The sequence below is a fragment of the Callospermophilus lateralis genome, chromosome 5 (assembly GCF_048772815.1).
Source record: "Callospermophilus lateralis isolate mCalLat2 chromosome 5, mCalLat2.hap1, whole genome shotgun sequence".
Classification (NCBI taxonomy): domain Eukaryota; kingdom Metazoa; phylum Chordata; class Mammalia; order Rodentia; family Sciuridae; genus Callospermophilus; species Callospermophilus lateralis.
Window position 1 is genome coordinate 33,901,618 of NC_135309.1, and position 18,057 is coordinate 33,919,674.

At 43.2% G+C, this 18,057-nt stretch overlaps 1 protein-coding gene across 1 annotated transcript; it reads right to left on the reverse strand.

Annotated features, from left to right (window-relative positions):
- Positions 1–853: 853 nt before the first annotated feature.
- Gm2a (ganglioside GM2 activator) lies at positions 854–12,969 on the reverse strand. The gene is made up of 4 exons (XM_076855750.1): positions 12,735–12,969; positions 7,292–7,453; positions 1,523–1,705; positions 854–1,204 (listed from the first exon to the last, which is right to left on the reverse strand). Exons 1-4 carry the CDS (start codon positions 12,822–12,824, stop codon positions 1,049–1,051), a joined length of 591 nt encoding a protein of 196 aa, XP_076711865.1. The 5' UTR covers positions 12,825–12,969; the 3' UTR covers positions 854–1,048.
- Positions 12,970–18,057: the final 5,088 nt, after the last annotated feature.

Here is an 18,057-nt window from a genome sequence, read left to right on the forward strand (position 1 = left end):
GTATATAAAAAAGAACAAGTAGTTGCCAATACATAAAAACTGTAAAATTTCATATTTAAAAATCTGCATTTTTGGCCTCTCTAGGGGGGAAAAAAATGTGACTATCTGGCATTTCTGGACCCAGAACATTTTTATATGGCACTCATCAGCTAGAATGCAATTGCCCCTTATGGACTGAAGTACATCCTCCATTATATCATATTTCCAACTGCAGACTGGAGCTCAGCTGCCTTGTATCAGTGTAGTTATTTATTTACTTGTTTGTTTATTTTGTATAGTATGAGGAATGCTTATTGCATCCATGGCATGTATTACCTTTATCCAAAGGTCACACCTAGAAGCAGCATGCTTCTAGTGCTCCTTCTTGCTCACGGATGTCTCTTGCTTGGCCCTGAAGCCACCAGAATTGGTGACTGATTGTAAAAAACTCAGCATTCCTAAAATAACTCCTGCAAGGAAACCTCAACCACATACACCCTGCCTCTCCAGGATACACTGTGCCCCAGTGTCAGGCAAACCTAGAAAAGAATGCAAAATTAATTATAGAAGTTAATGGAGGAACAGATGGAGATCAACTACTTCAGCCCCTTTCCTATAGGAGGGGCTTGGAGTAGGATGAAAAATGTTAATACCCTGAACTCTGCTTTTCAGTTAGTGACAAAAAGAAAAGAGAAAGTTAAAAAGGTACTTCTGGAGGCCAAGACTGGGTCAGTCTGAACTTAAAAGTCCCCAAACATGTTGGTTTCCTTTCCTTGGAAATAAAAGAAGCTCTTGCAAAGTTATCTGGATGGGGAGGAGAATGATGTGGCTAGCCCACAGACATCCTGGGCTCTTGGGAACTGCCACACTCACCCTCCCTTAGTTCAGAGCTGCTTGTCCCAGCTTGAAATGTAAGTGGCACATAAGGATATTCAGTGAGGGCAGCAGAATCATCACAGAAAAGAGCTTGAAGACACGGCAGAGAGTCAGAATTGGGCCTTGGCAAATAAGACGAAGGAAGACAAAGCCCTTCCTTCTATCCCTTCATTCTGCTGTGGCTGCTGCCACTTTATTTGCCCTTTAGAGATGCAGAGATCTTGACACAGCCCAAACGCTTCCCGCCACTGCTCAGGACGCTCTCGATGCGGTAGTTCCCGGTGCTGAGCCAGCTGGGAAGCTCCAGGTCAGGCACTGTGAAATCACTCTTGGGCAGCAAGTAGGTGCCCTGTGAGAAAGAAGTGGAGCACGGGTCAGGGGAACCCAATGATAGGACTCTCCTTCCTGGAGCCACCTCGAGGACTGCCATGAACTCCTTCTCCCATTCTCCTGGGTCCCCACAATCTCAGAGATTACCATAGCATCGGAAGGACCTGGAGGTCACAGCTAAGTTCAAGTCCTCCACTTCACCCAAGATAAGCAACCTTACATATCCCCACACCGACACATCTAAGAGGAGAATGCAAAGACTCTCCTCTCCAAACCCCCTCTTTACTCCAGCCTCAGAAGTAACGCTCCCCACCACCCAACCTTGTTAAGTACGTACTTCCTTGAAGGGACAGTGACAGGGAAGTCCATAGGTGTGCAGGGGCTCTGGGCAGGGTTCCCCAGGGGGAATTACAGTGTTAAGCACATCACAGAAGTCTTCATAGGTACAGCTGCCAAGCTGCTCCACACATGGAATCTTGACCCAGAAGCCAGCCACTTCCTTCTCCACCGTTAATTCTACCTGATGAGAAAGGATTTGAAAAAGGTTACAAGGGGTAAATCTGGTGCCAAACACACCAGCTCCCCAACCTCTTTAGAGGTCAGTATTAAGTTTTAATCATAGAATATTTAACTGGACAGGATTTTTTTTTTTTTTTTTTTTTGGTCCTAGAGAGTAAACCCAGGGGCATTTAACTGCTGAGCCACATCCCCATCCCTTTTAATATTTTGTCTACAGACAGGGTCTCACTAAGTTGCTTAGGGCCTTGCTAAGTTGCTGAGGCTGGCTTTGAACTTACAATCCTCCTGCTTCAGCCTCCTAAGTTGTTGGGATTACAGGTGTACACCACCACGCCTGATCCCAGAAGGACAATATTGTGGTACGTGCCCCAGCACAATATCCTTTCCTGTGCTCATGGTAGGCATTAAAAATTGAATGTTAATTTTTTTTTCCAGTACTGGGAATTGAACCTAAGGATGCTCTACCACTGAACTATACCCCAGCCCTTGTTATTTTTTGAGACCAAGTCTCACTAAGTTGCTGAGACTGTCCTCAAACTTGCAATTGTCCTACCCCAAGCCTCCTGAATGGCTGGGATTAAAGGCATGTTCTACTGAGCATGGCTCAATTTTAGAATTCTTGAGGTTGTCACTACCCATCGATTAAAACTAACACTTGCACTGAAATTGCACTAACTGGCTTCACTGTGGCATTGTTTCCTGGCTCCTTCTAAGGCCATCTTGTCTGCAGAACTCTTCTACACAGGACTTCAGACAGCTTTAAGCAATGACTGGAGTTGGTGATCAAGGTGAAGCCTATCAGCTATACTTGTGACAGAAATGGTGCTGAGAAAATTGGAAATCCATATGCAACAAAATAAAATTAAACCTCTATCTCACACCATGCCCAAAACTCAACTCAAAGTGGATCAAGAACCTAGGAATTAAAACAGAGACATTGTGTCTATTAGAAGAAAAAGTAGGCCCAAATCTCCACTTCCTCAATAAGACTCGTATAGTGCAAGATTAATATCAAGAATCAATAAATGGGATGGATTTAAACTAAAAAGCTTCTTCACAGCAAAAGAAACAATCAGGTGAATAGAGAGCCTACTAATTGGGAATAAATTCGTATCATACACACATCAGATAAAGCACTAATCTCTAGAATATATAAAGAACTCAAAAAATCTTAATACCAAAAAAAAAAAAAAAACCCACAAATAACCCAATCAATAAATGAGCCAAGGAACTGAACAGATACTTCTCAGAAGATGATATATAATCAATCAACAAGTACATTAAAAAATATTCAACAATTAGAGAAATTCAAGTCAAAACTACTCTTAAGATTTCATCTCACTCCAGTCAGAATGGCAGCTATTATGCACACAAACAGTAATAAGTGTTGGTGAGGATGTGGGGGAAAAGGTACACTCATACATTGCTGGTGGAACTGCAAATTAGTGCAGCCAATATGAAAAGCAGTATGGAGAATCCTTTGAAAACTTGAAATGGAACCACCATTTGACCCAGCTATCCCTCTCCTCAGTCTATACCCAAAGAACTTAAAATCAGCATTACAGGGATACAGCCACATCAATGTTTATAGCAGCACAATTCACAGTAGCTAAACTGTGGAACCAACCTAGATGCCCTTCAGTAGATGAATAGAAAAAATGTGGTATATATATACACAATGGAATATTACTGAGCATTAAAAGAGAATAAAATCATAGCATTTGCAGGTAAATGGATGAAGCTGGAGAATATAATGCTAAGTGAAAGTACCCAATCCCAAAAAACCAAATACTGAAGAATTTCTCTGATTTAAGGATGCTGATCCATAATATGCGGGGCGGGGGGAGAGATTAAATGAATTTTAGATAGGGCAAAGGGGAAAAGGGAAGGGAAAGAGCATAAAGGTAGTAAAGATGGTGGAATGTGAGGGTCATCATTACCCTAAGTACATGTAAGAAGACAAGAAGGATGTGACTCTACTTTGTGTACAAACAGAGAAATGAAAAATTGTGCTCTATGTGTAATATGAATCATAATGCATTCTGTTGTCATATAATCAAAAATAATAATGATAAGGTCTTAATCACAGCTGGGTTACAACAGATGAAACTATCTGCAGAAGTGGCAGGCTCTCCAGACTCAGTTGGGGAAGCCACAAAAGGATCCTAGAAACCTGAGAGAAGCTGAATGAGAAGATCTAGAATGTGTCTCACACCTCAGTGCTGTCATGGTCCTGCTCCCGTTCCAGAGGACAGAGCTCACCCAGAAGCGGTCAGCCCAGCTGTACCTTGCACACATCGAGCATGAATTCTACATGAGCTCCACCAGTGCCAAAATGAGTTGTCCCCACATTCATGCTCCACCAAAGCTATCAAGGGAAATGGTAAGGAAGAGGCAGCAGGAAGTTAGCTCTTAAACATCCAACTTTTTGTAGATTTATGGCAGGAAGCCTCATTTTTAGAATCCCTTTCCACTCTGACATTCCAGCAACTCATGAATCCCAGGCTTGCTTCGGGGTGATTTTGTTTCTAAGAGACAGATGCTGGAGAGGTACTTATTTCTTCACAGTCTGCTAGGCTCAGGCTGGTTCTCAGGCTACCAACTTAAGCCTTCCAACTGCTCCAAGTATCAGAATATTGGCTCCTCTCCTCCAGGCCCAGCAAGAATGTACAAGTCAGAACACCCTGTAACCTGTATGGACAAGTTCAAACTGAATTCCTTTGCTGGCCTTAACTGCTCTATGACACATCCATTATCTAAACCCCTAGTTACATAGTAGCCCTTCCACCAGCCCTCCCTCCTCTCTGACAAGCCTGCTCCTACTCCTCTGACCAGGAAGAGCCAGACAGAGGTCCTGAGTTGGAAGGTTAGTTCTCCCCCTTTCTAGTAGGATGCCTTTGGGGAAGTTACTCTACTTCTCTCAGTTTCCATTCCCTCACCTTCAAAAGTGGGGTATTTTATAGTTCCAGTCTCTCTCACAAGGTCTCCCTAAGTGGGACAATAGCTGCCCAGCACTTAGCATCATGCCTGGAATGCAAAAGCTGTCTCCTGCCAGGCACGGCAGCTTAGGCCTATAACCCCAGCTACTCAGAAGAGTGAGGCACAAGGATTGCAAGTTCAAAGCCAGCCTGGGCAACTTAGCAAGATCCTGACTCAAAATAAAATTAAATGGAAATCATTAAAAAAAAAAAAAAAAAAAAAAAAAAAGTGAGCTGAGGATGTCACTTAGTGGTAGAGTGTTTGCCTGGCATTTTCGAGCCTCTGGATTTAATCCCCAGTAGAGTGGGGCAGGGGAATGGGACACACCTATCTCCTGCCTGCCTGACTTCTCCCTCGGCTGACACTGTCTCCTTGTTTCTCCAATACCCCAGTGAAAATGCTTGAGCCAATTATGCCTTGAACAAGAACACCCAGCTGAGGGGTCGGGGAAGCAGATCCTGCCTGGGCTCCTCCCACCAAGCTGGCAGCCTAGGGGGCTGCACTCGCCAGAAGGAGCAGTGCTTCCCTTACACCTTTCCTACCCCCACCCCAAACCAGCAAGGCCCTGGAGACAAGCAGCACAAGTTACTGAACTTAAGTCAACAGCCAGATCTGAGGTCACAGCCATGCCTACCACTTGGAGATTACAGCTAGAATGGTTCCATAATTTGGTTACTGTTAATTGTGTTGCTATAAACCCAGGTATGCTTGTATCACTCACTATAGTATGCTGACTTTACTTATTTTGGATAAATACTAAGGAGTGGTGTAGCTGGGTCATTTCTAGTTCTATGACTCATTTCTAGTTCTCAATCTATTTGCTCAGAGAAGCAAGCAGGGCTGGATGAGAAGGTATCATCAACCTCTCTGTTCCACAACTTCACTGGCACTTCCATGACACAGAGGCACTGATGAATCCTGGGTTCCAGCCCTAAGTTGGCAAGTACCTGCTGGGTCCCTTCACAAGCCCTCTCCCCTCTTGAGGACTTGTTTCTCCACCTTGACAGTGAGGTTATGTGGATCTCACGATTGCAAGGAGACCTACATCTGAGTCAAAGTTTCCTGTGGTTTCAAAAAAAAAAAAAAAAAATGACCTCTGTTTCCTTCACAGGCTAGGCATCATTGTCTTGGTCCAAATTTATGACTAGTAAAATAATAGAAAACAGGGCAGCCGGGCACCATGGCCCACATCTGTAATCCCAGCAGGTCAGGAGCTGAGGCAGGAAAATCACAAGTTCAAGGCCAGCCTTGGCAACTTAGCAAGACCTATCTCTAAATAAACAGAGAAGGACACATAGATAGACAGGGCTAGAGATATAACTTAATGGTAGAGCATCTCCTCAATGCAAAAAAAAAAAAAAAAAAAACTCCCTTGTGTATACATACCACATTTTCTTTATCCATTTGACAGACAGCTAGAATGGTTCCATAATTTGGTTATTGTTAATTGTGTTGCTATAAACACAGGTATGCTTGTATCACTCACTAAAGTATGCTGACTTTACTTATTTTGGATAAATACTAAAGAGTGGTGTACCTGGGTCATATGGTGGCTCTATGCCTAGTCTTTTGAGGAAACATCGTATTGATTTTCATAACAGTTATACTAATTTACAGTCCCACAAACAAAGTAATGTTCCTTTTCCCCACATCCTCATCAGCATTATTTCTTTTTTTTTTTTTGGTACTGAGGATTGAACTCAGGGGCACTCAACCACTGAGACACACCACCACACCAGCCCTTTTTAGTATGTTATTTTGAGACAGGGTCTCACTGAGTTTCTTAGGGTCTCACTAAGTTGCTGAGGCTGGCTTTGAACTCACAATCCTCCTGCCTCAGCCTCCCCAGTCACTGGGATTACAGGCATGCACCACCACACCTGGCTATTTGTATTCTTGACAATTGCCACTCTATCTGGAGTAAAATGAAGTCTCAGTGTAGTTTAGATTTGCATTTCCCTGCTGATTAAGGATGCTGAACATTTCTTTTTATATTTGTTGGCCAATTGTATTTCTTCTTTTGAGAAATGTCTATTTAGTTCATTTGCCCATTTATTGATCGGGTTATTTGGGTTTAGTCTGGTGTTGATTTTCCTGAGATTCATATATATATTATGGATATTAATCTTCTGTTGGAAGAGTAGCTGGCAAAGATATTCTCTTATCCAGTAGACTCTTTCTTCACATTCTTGTCTCCTTTTCTGTGCAGAAGTTTTTTAATTGATGCCACCCAACTTATTGATTGTATTATTTCCTGACCTTTAACCATCTGCAGTTTCTAACATGGTTTTATAACTTTATATGTCACTACTTTGTAATTAACAAAAACAACAAAACGCAATTGCCAACCAGAGTGGACCATCACATCCAGAGAATGGATCAATCACCCATGCCCCCTTCAGGAAGTCGTTGGGCTGACATCAGGGATTCCCTGCAATCCTGTGATCCTGAGATTTCACAAAGCTTAATAAGCGTCACTGGATCTGTGCCTCATGTGCTGCTCTTGGATCGCTGGATTCGAAAATTCTTCAGTTCCCTGAGCAAGTGCCTCTCAGGGCCTCGGATGGCTGCCCACACCACCTCCCTCTCCCCACCCACCCCAACTCACCTTCTGAGGTGTAGTGAGGGGGACACTGGTCTTGCCCTCCACACTGACAGTCACATTCCCAGGAACGACAATGGGGTCAGGTTCCAACATCAGGCTTTTGATCACAGCAGGGTCCTTCCCTTCATCACAGTTATCCCAGGAAAAGCTACCAAGCTGGGGGGGCTAGGGACAGTCAGGTAAGAAAGAAAGAGGAAAAAAGTGAAGTTGACAGATTATTTTGGTTTTTATGAATCAACCTATGAGAAACACTGAGCGATATGTATGCATTTGAAATGAAAGATTGTCATTGCTACTTGTTATTTAATTACACACATGAATCCCATAAAATATTTAAACTCAAAAAAATAATGGAACCATCTCAGGTCAGAAGAATTGACAGAACAGGCTGCTGATAGTGTGAGTCCACCGATGGTATGACCTTGTATGAGGCACCTCCCCTCTTTGAGCCTATCTGCAACTCTCCTTCTTAAATTTGGGATTACATTTGTCCTACCCATTTTATAGGGAGGACTATAATAAAAGAGTATAGCCCTTATATAGTATATTGAACATTATAGGGCACAATATAAAAGACCTTGAACTTCAAAATAGACCTTATCTGTCTTTTGGCAGATACCTTCTCCAATCTGCCCCCTCCCTGCTGCCCACTCCTCTCTAGCCAGCCTTGGGATCCCAGTAGATGACAAGCTCCTAGAAGACTCACCTCTAAAGTCCATACCCAGGACCCTATTCACATCATAACCCATGCTCAATCCAGGGCCAGGAACAACAGAGAACACAAAGCACATGGGAAACATAACAGCACCCCCAAGCCCCACTCTCAAGAGAACAAGGAAACATGTGCAAAGATCCCCCATGGGCCCCTTGTTGATGAACAATCCCCAGGGAACAGACTTGCCCCACCCCAGGTACCGCTTTCTTACTCTCACTCCATCACTCATGCCACGTCCCCCTACTTAAGTCACCCTCCGTTCCTCTGCAGAGCCACTTCTCTCATTCTTCCTCCAGATCCCCCAGGAGGAGAGAGAGAAAGAAAGAATTTAGAGAGAGAGAGAGAGAGAGAGAGAGAATTTTTTAATATTTATTTTTTAGTTTTCGGCAGACACAACATCTTTGTTTGTATGTGGTGCTGAGGATCGAACCTGGGCCGCACGCATGCCAGGCGAGCCCGCTACCGCTTGAGCCACATCCCCAGCCCCCACACTGAGTCTTAAAAAGAAAACCTGCCAATCCCATGCTCCCAAGCTGACCTCCATCTTCAACATCCCCACAACTGACTGGACAAGAGAAAACATCTGGTTCAATCCCCAGCACCAAAGAGGGAGAGAGGAAACACCTAACCCAAAGATTGACAGATTCTGATTTTAGAATGAGGACACAAAAGGCTGAATCACCCCTGGGACATGGGGCTTGGTGCTCTTGGGTCATGAGTTTGGGGTTAGGGCCAAAGCATCTAATGTTGAGAAATGTCTGTTTAATTCATTTGCCCATTTACTGATTGGGTTATATGGGTTTATTTTGGTGTTGATTTTCCTAAATTTTTATATATATAAAGATTAATACAGTATATATTAATATTCATATATATGGATATATGTGATATATATATAGATATAGATATAGATATTATAGATATAAATCTTCTGTTAGAAGAGTAACTGGCAAAGATATTCTCCTATCCAGACCTGACTCATGACCAAACTGACGATGAGGAAGAAATAAGAATTAAGGATTCAGGGGCTGGGGATGTGGCTCAAGCCTGGCATGTGTGCGGCCCGGGTTCGATCCTCAGCACCACATACAAAGATGTTGTGTCCGCCGAAAACTAAAAAATATTAAAAAATTCTCTCTCTCTCTCTAAAAAAAAAAAAAAAAGAATGAAGGATTCTGCTGGTCTGTGGGAAAGGGAACAAGACAAAGTGACTACCCTGTGTATAAAGCAGTGAGGGACATGACTTTGGAGTGACGCATTTCAAAGGAAGACTCCCGTCAAGCTGACCCAGGCCGAAATCACGGCTCGGCCATATTTCTCATGTGATTCCATAGGTCAGTAACCCCCTGGAGCCTCAAATTCCACATCTTTTATGTGAAGGCATTTTTATCTCCCTCTCAAGGCTGTCGCAAGAGGACGAGCATGGATGTCAAGCTCATAACACCAGGCCAAAATTCACGCTGGCTCACTAAATGACAGCCATGAGACATCCCAGCCTCCACTTCCTGCCCTGAGTTCCGTGTTTACCTGTTAAACTTCCCTTTACTTGAGCTCCTTGGAATGGGTTTCTAATCCTTGGAATGACTAGTCCCACCGTGACTAAGAAAGGCAGGACGGAATAGGTGACAGCAAATGTTTCCTTCAATATTCATTCCACAAATATGTATGGAGCAACAACTACAGGCCCTAAGGACTGTGTCAATTAGTGGTAAACAATCAGACATGGCCCCTGCCCTGCCTTGTGGAGCTTATAGTCTAATATAAATAAACAGCACTAAAATTTTTGAGTGCCACAAGGGAAAAGAACAGAAGGTGACGTTGAGAGTAACAAAGGACCCACTTAAGTAGGGTGGTGGGAAAAAGCTAGACCTGAAGGATGAGGAGTCAGCCATGTGTGTGCTGAGAGAATATAGCAAAGGCCCTGCGGCAGGAAGAAGCCTAGCTGCACCAGGCACTCACTACAAAGCCAACAGGCTAGATGTGTTGGAGGAGGAACATGGCTGAGGCTGGAGGGGTGGCAAGGTCATTTAATATAGGACTTCATAGGTTATAATCAGGAGGCTGAATTGACCATGGTACAATAAAACCCACTGAAGAAAAACACCAGTCTCTGATTTATAGTTGTAAACAGACAACCTGAAAGGGGGGATCATTTGGGAGGTCACTATCAAGTGAAAAAGTGCCTGGAGTTAAGATTTGGGCTGAAGAAATAGGTAGGAGGACTCACTATTCTCTGAGGCTGCTTTCCCAACTCTAAAGAAATCTGATTTCACATTGAGGATTGATTCCAAGGGAAGTTTCCAGAATACCCCTTTAGATCCTTCTCCCCTCTCCTAAACTCCTTCCCTATTTCTAGGTCCTGGGGGAGATGTAACAAGGTACTTTTCAGGTACCACCTGGCTAGCCGCAGCTATGGGGAGGAATTCTGCAGCTGCATCCAGGCTCCCTGGGGAAAGTAAATATGATGGATTAGCAATGCCCACCCAGGGCCAGGCTGAGTACCAGGCATCTGCCATCCCCATCCTAGACCAACACATGGGAAGAGGCAGCATATGGAAGATGGGAAAGACCTGACAATGGAGGCAGAAATATTTGTGCAAATCAGAGACATAGGTTAAAATCATACCTCAGCCGCTCTCACTGCTGAGACCATAAGGTAAGTGAATCCCTCAAGGTTCAATTTCTTCAGCTATTAAATGGGCATAATTATATCTTCTCGCAGGGTTATCGAGAGGGTAAGAAATTTGTATACACAAAGCACAGAGTTAAACTCATCAAGACTTTCAAGCTCGTGGGGGAAAAAAAAAAAAAAAACAAGAAAAGACTGAGAAACTATCACAGGCCACAAGACAGTGGCAAGACATGACAACGCCATGTGGTGTTCTGATCCAGATCCTGGAACAGGAAGAAGACATTAACAGAAAACTGGTGAAACACAAATAAAATCTAGAGTTTAGTTAAGCATAATGTACTTATGTTGGTTTCATAGTTTTGACAAAGTATGCTGATAATATAAGATGCTAACAACAAAAACTAGGTGAATATTGAAGCTCTATACTATCTTTGCATATTTTCTATAAATCTAAAATTATTTCAAAATTTAAAAATGTATTAGAAAAAAAAGCACAAGACTCAATGCATAACACCTAGTTTGTATACAATAAATAACACTGTATAGCATTAAAAAGTCTATTAAGCACCTACTATGTGCCTCCACAGAGCTAAGGTGCTTAATAGACTTTTTAATAGCCCAGAGTCACTGAGTCGGGTTAATGCCAGAACTAGAATTCAGGTTTCCAGAGGCTGAAACACTGACTTGTCACCCCACTACCTTTATCTGGCCCTTGATCACAGAATCCTGCCAGGACTCTGAATCACATGAGCCCAGTGAAAATATATAAATGATAAGAAAATATAAACTGAAAGTGCCACTTGCTGTGTGATCTTGAGTGAGCCCCTAAAGGTCTGAGTGAAGTGGGTGATCTCTATGTCTCAGAGCCTCCTAAAACTGCCAGTCTAAGACCCCAATGGTTTGGGATGGTACCCAAACACAAGGAATACAAGAGAACAGGGATATAGAGCAAGCTCAGAGCCTCTACCAGACCCCACAGTGGGTGGCCATGCCTGAGGCCCGGAGTAGCTTCTCAACCACACTCAGGGACAAGGTGCAAAGGCTTTGTGTAAATAAGGCCAAAAGGTCCTCACTTTTCATTCAACAGGCAAAATAGGGGCTGGGTTTGTGGCTCAGGGTCGAGTGCTGGCCTAGCATGTGTGAGCAGTAGATTCTCAGCACCACATATTAAAAAAATAAAATAAAATGAATAAAGGTCTAGCAACATCTAAAAAAGAAAAAGAAACAGGCAAAATAGTCTTCCTGCTCTGAGCAAAGGAGATCAAGAGAAGGCAGTTTCCTTTTCGTGACAACAACCCAGACATCACACTCTACAAATGAAAAAACCAAGACTCAGGGAGTCATGGATTGGAACAGAGAGGGATCAGAAGCCAGGCCTCCTCCGATGGGTCCTATCCACTTTCCCCCACACCATACTGTTCCTCTCTCTGGAACAAACCTCCAAGGTGGTGTTGGGAAGTGATCTGCATTTGACCTGTCCCTTTGCTCCCACAGACGTGTCTTGTCCACAGCTGTGAAGCAAAGAGGCAATGGAACGGGACTAATTAGGTCTCAGAATGACAGAACTTCCCTTTTCCAGGGGTCTGCAGCATGGGATAAAAAAGAAGTGAAGGGGGAAGTTTGGAAGGTGGGAAGGCCTGTCCTCTCGGTGGCCCACAACCAGCGGGGTCACAGGTCTGGACAAGTATAGACCTCCCACCCACTCCCCAGGAAGAATTCAGAGAATTTGGGCAAGAGAAGGCATGAGGCACCAGGCCCCATCACAGGGAAACGGGAAGCAGGGATAATGGGTATGGAGCAGAGTAACAGGGCCAAATCTCTGGGCCTGGAGCAGTGCTTTAACTCTGCGGGTCTGTGCAGCTCAGGCGCTAGGAGAGGGCAGGAGTACGGACGGGAGCGAGATTACTCCCTCCAAGAGAGTATGGAGCACCACACCATCACTGCACAGAGTCCCATATTTGATCGCTTTGGGAGGCTCTGCTTGCAGAAAAGGAAACACTAAGAGACAGTGAGACCACAGCCCCATATCCCACCCACCCGTACAAACCCAGTAGGGCCAGGAGATTGCAGGCAGCCTCCTAAAAGGAGGGGGAACTCACGCGGTTTAGGACTGTGCGCGCCCGGGCCGCAGGGCCGGCAAGAAGCAAGCCCAGAAAGATCAGGAGCAGACCACGCATCAAGGGATGCATTGCGAAGGGTGGATCCGAGCGGAGTTAACTACAAGGATTGAAGCACCAGCGGCGCCTTTAAATGCCTGCCTTCATTGGGTATGCAAAGCTGTGCTTCGCTATGCAAAAGCTGAGTTCAGCCACCAGCAGGTTGGCCCTGCCCTGTCCAGCTCCGCCCAGTGGGAGATATTAGGGTAGGAATTGGAAGGATCTTTCCCGGCTCCGCCCCCCAGCGCGAGTGTAAACCGCCTCCTTCCAATGTGCAGAGGTTGAACCGGAGGAGGAACCGAACAGAGCTTAGCGCGAGGAAGGGGCGTGGCCGAGCTCCAGAGAGGGGCGGGGCTGAGAGCTGGGGAGGGGGGGAGGAGACACCGAGCGTGAGGGAGGGGCGGGACCCAGTGCGGGGGCGGGGCGGAGCTGAGCGCTAGGGCGGGGCGAGCCTGGGAGCCGGGGCGGGGCGGAGCTGAGCACTAGGGCGGGGCGAGACGGGGAGCCGGGGCGGGACGGAGCTGAGCGTGAGGTGCGGAGGAACTGAGGGCGGTTAGGGGGGCCGGAGCGGGGGGGCGGGGGCAGGGATGTGTCCGTCACCACCCGGGCATCTTAAGGACCCACGTACCCAGTTTTATCACGACCAAGTCCTTCTCCTCAAACTTGACATGCTCCCTGCATAGACAACAACTGCTCTCGTTACGAATCACTGTCGTTTTATTATAAACGCTTTAAGGCAGGCTAAGGCCTTATGGAGAGCATCTAGGTTTTAGCCCCGTTTAGCACAGAGGGAATGCGGTGAGGTTAGCTTTGCGGAAGTCACGCAGCTAAGAGATGAAACAACCTGACTCTGCTAGTGGAAGTTTGCTTTAAGTAAAAACAATAGAAATATTATTTCTACCAAATAACCACTAGATTGTACACTTCACAAGAGGTAAAACCATAAATTTTAGTCACTGATGGATACCCAGTGCCTGACACATAATAGTCATTGTTAGGTAAATGAGTGCGTAAGTAAAAATTAAAAGTCACCTAATTTTTTTTTAATAAACCATATTTTGAAATGAATTTTAAATTTTAGAAAAGTTTCCGGAAATAGTTCGAAACTCTCTTCCAATTCCCTTGTTAACATTAAAATGCCATGGCACTTTTCCAAAAACTAAGAACTTGTCATCTGTACTTTACTGTCAACTAGGCTCCAGATTTTTCTAATGATCCTCTCGTTATGATAAACTCTCCCCTCTTCCATTTTACGGAACCTCTTCATTACACACAAGTGCGATCTGAGGTCCAAGGGACAAGAGGACTTGCCCAAATGGTACATGGCAGAAGCATTACTTGAAATCAACTGATCCTGTAGATTGTATGAGAGATGCCCATGTGGGCGTGCTCCTTGGTGGATGGTGGGGGCTATAATGTCAGCACTGAAACTCCCTAGAGCATCACCCAGAATTAGGCAAAGAAGTACTTCCAGCATCATTCCTTCATCTTGGTAGCTGCCGGATTCCATTCTCTTAGTCCCAGATTCTCTCCATCATCACACTCTCCATCATCACATCAAGGTCAACGGCCTTGAGCAGTAAAAGGTTCATTCTCCCAGCCACCTTGGAAAACTGCATAGTGAGTGAGCACATTCCTTTCAGATTAGTGTATCTGGCACCGCCATATGAAGAGCTTCCAGAAGTTAGCATACCCAGTGACTAAAAACCAAGACCATAACATAGATGGAAGGAGGGACAGGACAGAGGTTTGTTGAGAGTGCTTTGCTTGAGTCAGATAGACGAAAACTTGCATCCTGGGCCTGTTGCCTGCTGCTGGAAGAAACTGGGTAGGAACCATAACCCCTCTACCTCAGTTTTCTCATTCACACAACAAGGATTTTGTATTTTATTAAGATAATTTCTTATGTCTACTACTTTTCATTACTTAAGGAAACTTAGTCTTTTTTTTTTTAAGAGAGAGTGAGAGAGGAGAGAGAGAGAGAATTTTTTAATATTTATTTTTTTTTTAGTTATCGGTGGACACAACATCTTTGTTTGTACGTGGTGCTGAGAATCGAACCCCGGCCGCACACATGCCAGGCGAGCGCGCTACCCCTTGAGCCACATCCCCAGTCAGGAAACTTAGTCTTAAAAGAATTAGGATTTAAGTACCTGTCTGTTTTAAAGTCTTTTAAATGATCACTTCAAAACTCTGGTTACATGAATAACTCTAATTTTAGTCTATTATGGTATATTTGAACCCTAAATATATGTAACTAGAGATATGTTTACATCTGAGAGTTAAATGTCTAAATGATATGCAAAAGTTCATATAATTAAAGCTATATAGTTTTAATATAAGCAAGGTAACCCATAAGTGCTCTCTTCTTTACAATATACATTATATCTGAATCCTAACACTCAAAATGGTCAATGAAACTTTTGGCATTTCTGCCATTTATATTTGGTCTGCATCTGCTTTAACTGAATAAGCACTTTGTTATTATACATATGAGATGCACTTGTATATCAGGTACTATGTCTGTTTGTGTTCATTGACTTATAAGAGGTTAATATCCTTGGATTTTTGTCAATGCTGTTAACCTCTATGGACTTTTAATTGTAGTTGTCCTATGAAGCCATGAATTCTGAATTTTGTTTCAAGATTTAAAATTAAGTTAATAAGTATATAAAGGACATCTGTGTAACTGTGATGCTAATTATTTATTAATGGCTTCTTTGTATTTTAAATGTATAAGCCTTTTTCAATGTAAAGTTGAGGAGAGCACTTTACTAAGCTGCTATTCTCCAGTCTAAAATTATTAGTAGTGATGGGCTTTTTCAGGCATATATAAGGATAGCTAATTTGGATGGGGATTTATTTGTGTCAATTAATATTTTATAATTAGATTAAAGTAACCTATTATCAACGAATTATATAGAGAGAATTACTCTTTACACTGGGTGGAAATTTAAATGGATTTTTGAAAAGATAATAAAGACAACCTAGTTCATTTAAAGGTTGGCAATGTGGAACATAGAAACGTTTTGCCACTTTTTCCGCAAAGAAAGGAAACTAAGAGCTCTGTTAGCCTTTCTGTTTGAGTCATGTTTCAGACATTAACATGTTAATTGACATCCATATATGCTCAGGAAACAATATATGAGAACCTTGTTTTCTTATGTTCCTAAATAGCATGACATTTAGAAAGGAGATGCATATTAGCTTCAGAAGTAAAAAAAAAAAAAAAAAAAAAAAACTTTTAAGATTTGCCCAAAGGCCAGCCTCATCTGAGAGATGAGGCTCTTAACTCTTGGCCTACTTAATGTTAGGATGGCTTCAAAGTAGGCTAAAATGAAACCCAAGTAAAGTTCTGGTGGATAAATTTTTGTTGCAAAGATTACTGTGATCCCAAAATAGAAAGAGATATAATGCAAAAGCTAAAGGTTTGGGGGTAAATTATAAAATGTATTTAAAGGTTGCAAAAGAGTTTTTTTTTAATGGAATTTTAAAGAGATTTTGTATGTGATTGAGTGACAAGTTATTTATTGGTTTTTATAGAAAATAAACAGATATAAAAGCTACATTCGTTTCATTATAAAATTTGTTTCCTGGACTGGCACTGTGGCTCAGTGGTATTGCACTTGCCTGGCATGTATAAGGCACTGGGTTGGATTCTCAGCACCACACATAAATAAATAAAATAAAGGTCTATCAACAACTAAAAAAATACTTCAAAAAAATTTTTGTTTCCTCCTAGTGACCTGGGAGGCTAAGGCAAGAGGTTTGCAAGTTCAAAGTCAGCTTCATCAATTTAGCAAGAACCTGTCTCAAAAAATAAGATGGGGGCTGGGGATGTGGCTCAAGCAGTAGCGCGCTCGCCTGGCATGCGTACAGCCTGGGTTCGATCCTCAGCACCACATACAAACAAAGATGTTGTGTCCGCCGATAACTAAAAAATAAATATTAAAAAATTCTCTCTCTCACTCTCTCTTTAAAAAAAATAAAATAAAATAAGATGGGCTGGGATGTAACTCATTAGTAAAGTGCCTTGGATTCAATCTCCAATACTACCAAAAAAAATAAAATATACATCACTTGGTTCAGAAGTGTTATGCATACTGAATATGTTTTTGCACTTGTTTATTTGATTTTGTATTTTCCTTCTAAAACTTCACAACTGTTTCCCATTAGTATTTTGCCAGATGTACAACTTCTAACAGAATAACCTGGGTTAATTTGAGATAGTAACCCATTACCTACAGGACGGTTCAATATGACACTGATTCCCAATACTACAACCCAAATAAGATGGAAGGTGTAACTGTAAAATTATAAAAGTTCAAATTAAAACCTGCTGCTGGCCAGGCACAGTGGTGCAAACCTGTAATCCCAGCAGCACTGGAGGCTGAGGTAGGAGTATCAGGAGTTCAAAGTCAGCATCAGCAATTTAGCAAGGTCCTAAGGAACTTAGCAAGAGCCTGTCACAAAATAAAATATAAAAAAGGGTTTGGGATATGGGCAGTGGTTAGGTGCCCCTGGGTTCAATCCCTGGTATCAAAAACAACAAACAGCTGGGTGGGGTGCATGCTTGTAATCCTGTTTCTCCTTTGCTAGAAAAACAATAAACCTTCTTTTTCCTTTTTCTCAAAACCATGTCCTCATTATTAAATTGGCATTAATTGGCTTTGGGAACAGGGGCTGAACTTTACAGATTTTGGCACCCCAGCCTCCACTCTGCTTTCTTGGGCAGGCCTGGCCCTCCAAACAACTGCACTTCCATGCTGAGAATGTAAGGGGAACTTTTTAAGAGCTGACTATTGGAAAGTAAGGAGAAGAACGAATGTGCCTGAAGTCGAACCAAACCAGAGGAGCTATTCCTGTAAGTACGGAGGGACTGAGGGACTCCCAGCAGCTGCTGAAGCCCCTTTTGCTATGGGGAACTCCCATCTTCCTCCCTGCACTGTAAGGATTGCTTTATTTTTGTCTACTTTGAGAAAAAAGGAAACTGAATGCAGTAAAGTCACCACACAGTGACCCTTGATTTTTCACTTCTGGTTCCCCTTTGTGGGAGCATCCGGTCTCCTTGTGGAGACATCTGAGGCATCTAGTGTAGGAGCCACGACTAAGTGGGAGATGGGAAATTGGGGAGATTTTTCCCCTACCTGGTCTGTCTGTTTTAAAGGTTCCCGTCTGTTGACCATGGTTTGGGGTTCCTCTCTGTTTATCTGTCACTGTGTTTTTGTTTGTATCTGTTTCTAGCCCTTTAAGATGGGGGCAATAC

Bases quoted from the DNA above. Each gene is read 5' to 3' on its own strand.
- Gm2a (XM_076855750.1), bottom strand. From the start codon at position 12,824: ATGCATCCCTTGATGCGTGGTCTGCTCCTGATCTTTCTGGGCTTGCTT. The intron at 7,454-12,734 runs GTGAGTTCCCCC...GACTGTCCCTAG, and splicing joins CGCGCACAGTCCTAAACCGC to CCCCCCCAGCTTGGTAGCTT. The intron at 1,205-1,522 runs GTACGTACTTAA...TCTTTCTCACAG, and splicing joins GTCACTGTCCCTTCAAGGAA to GGCACCTACTTGCTGCCCAA.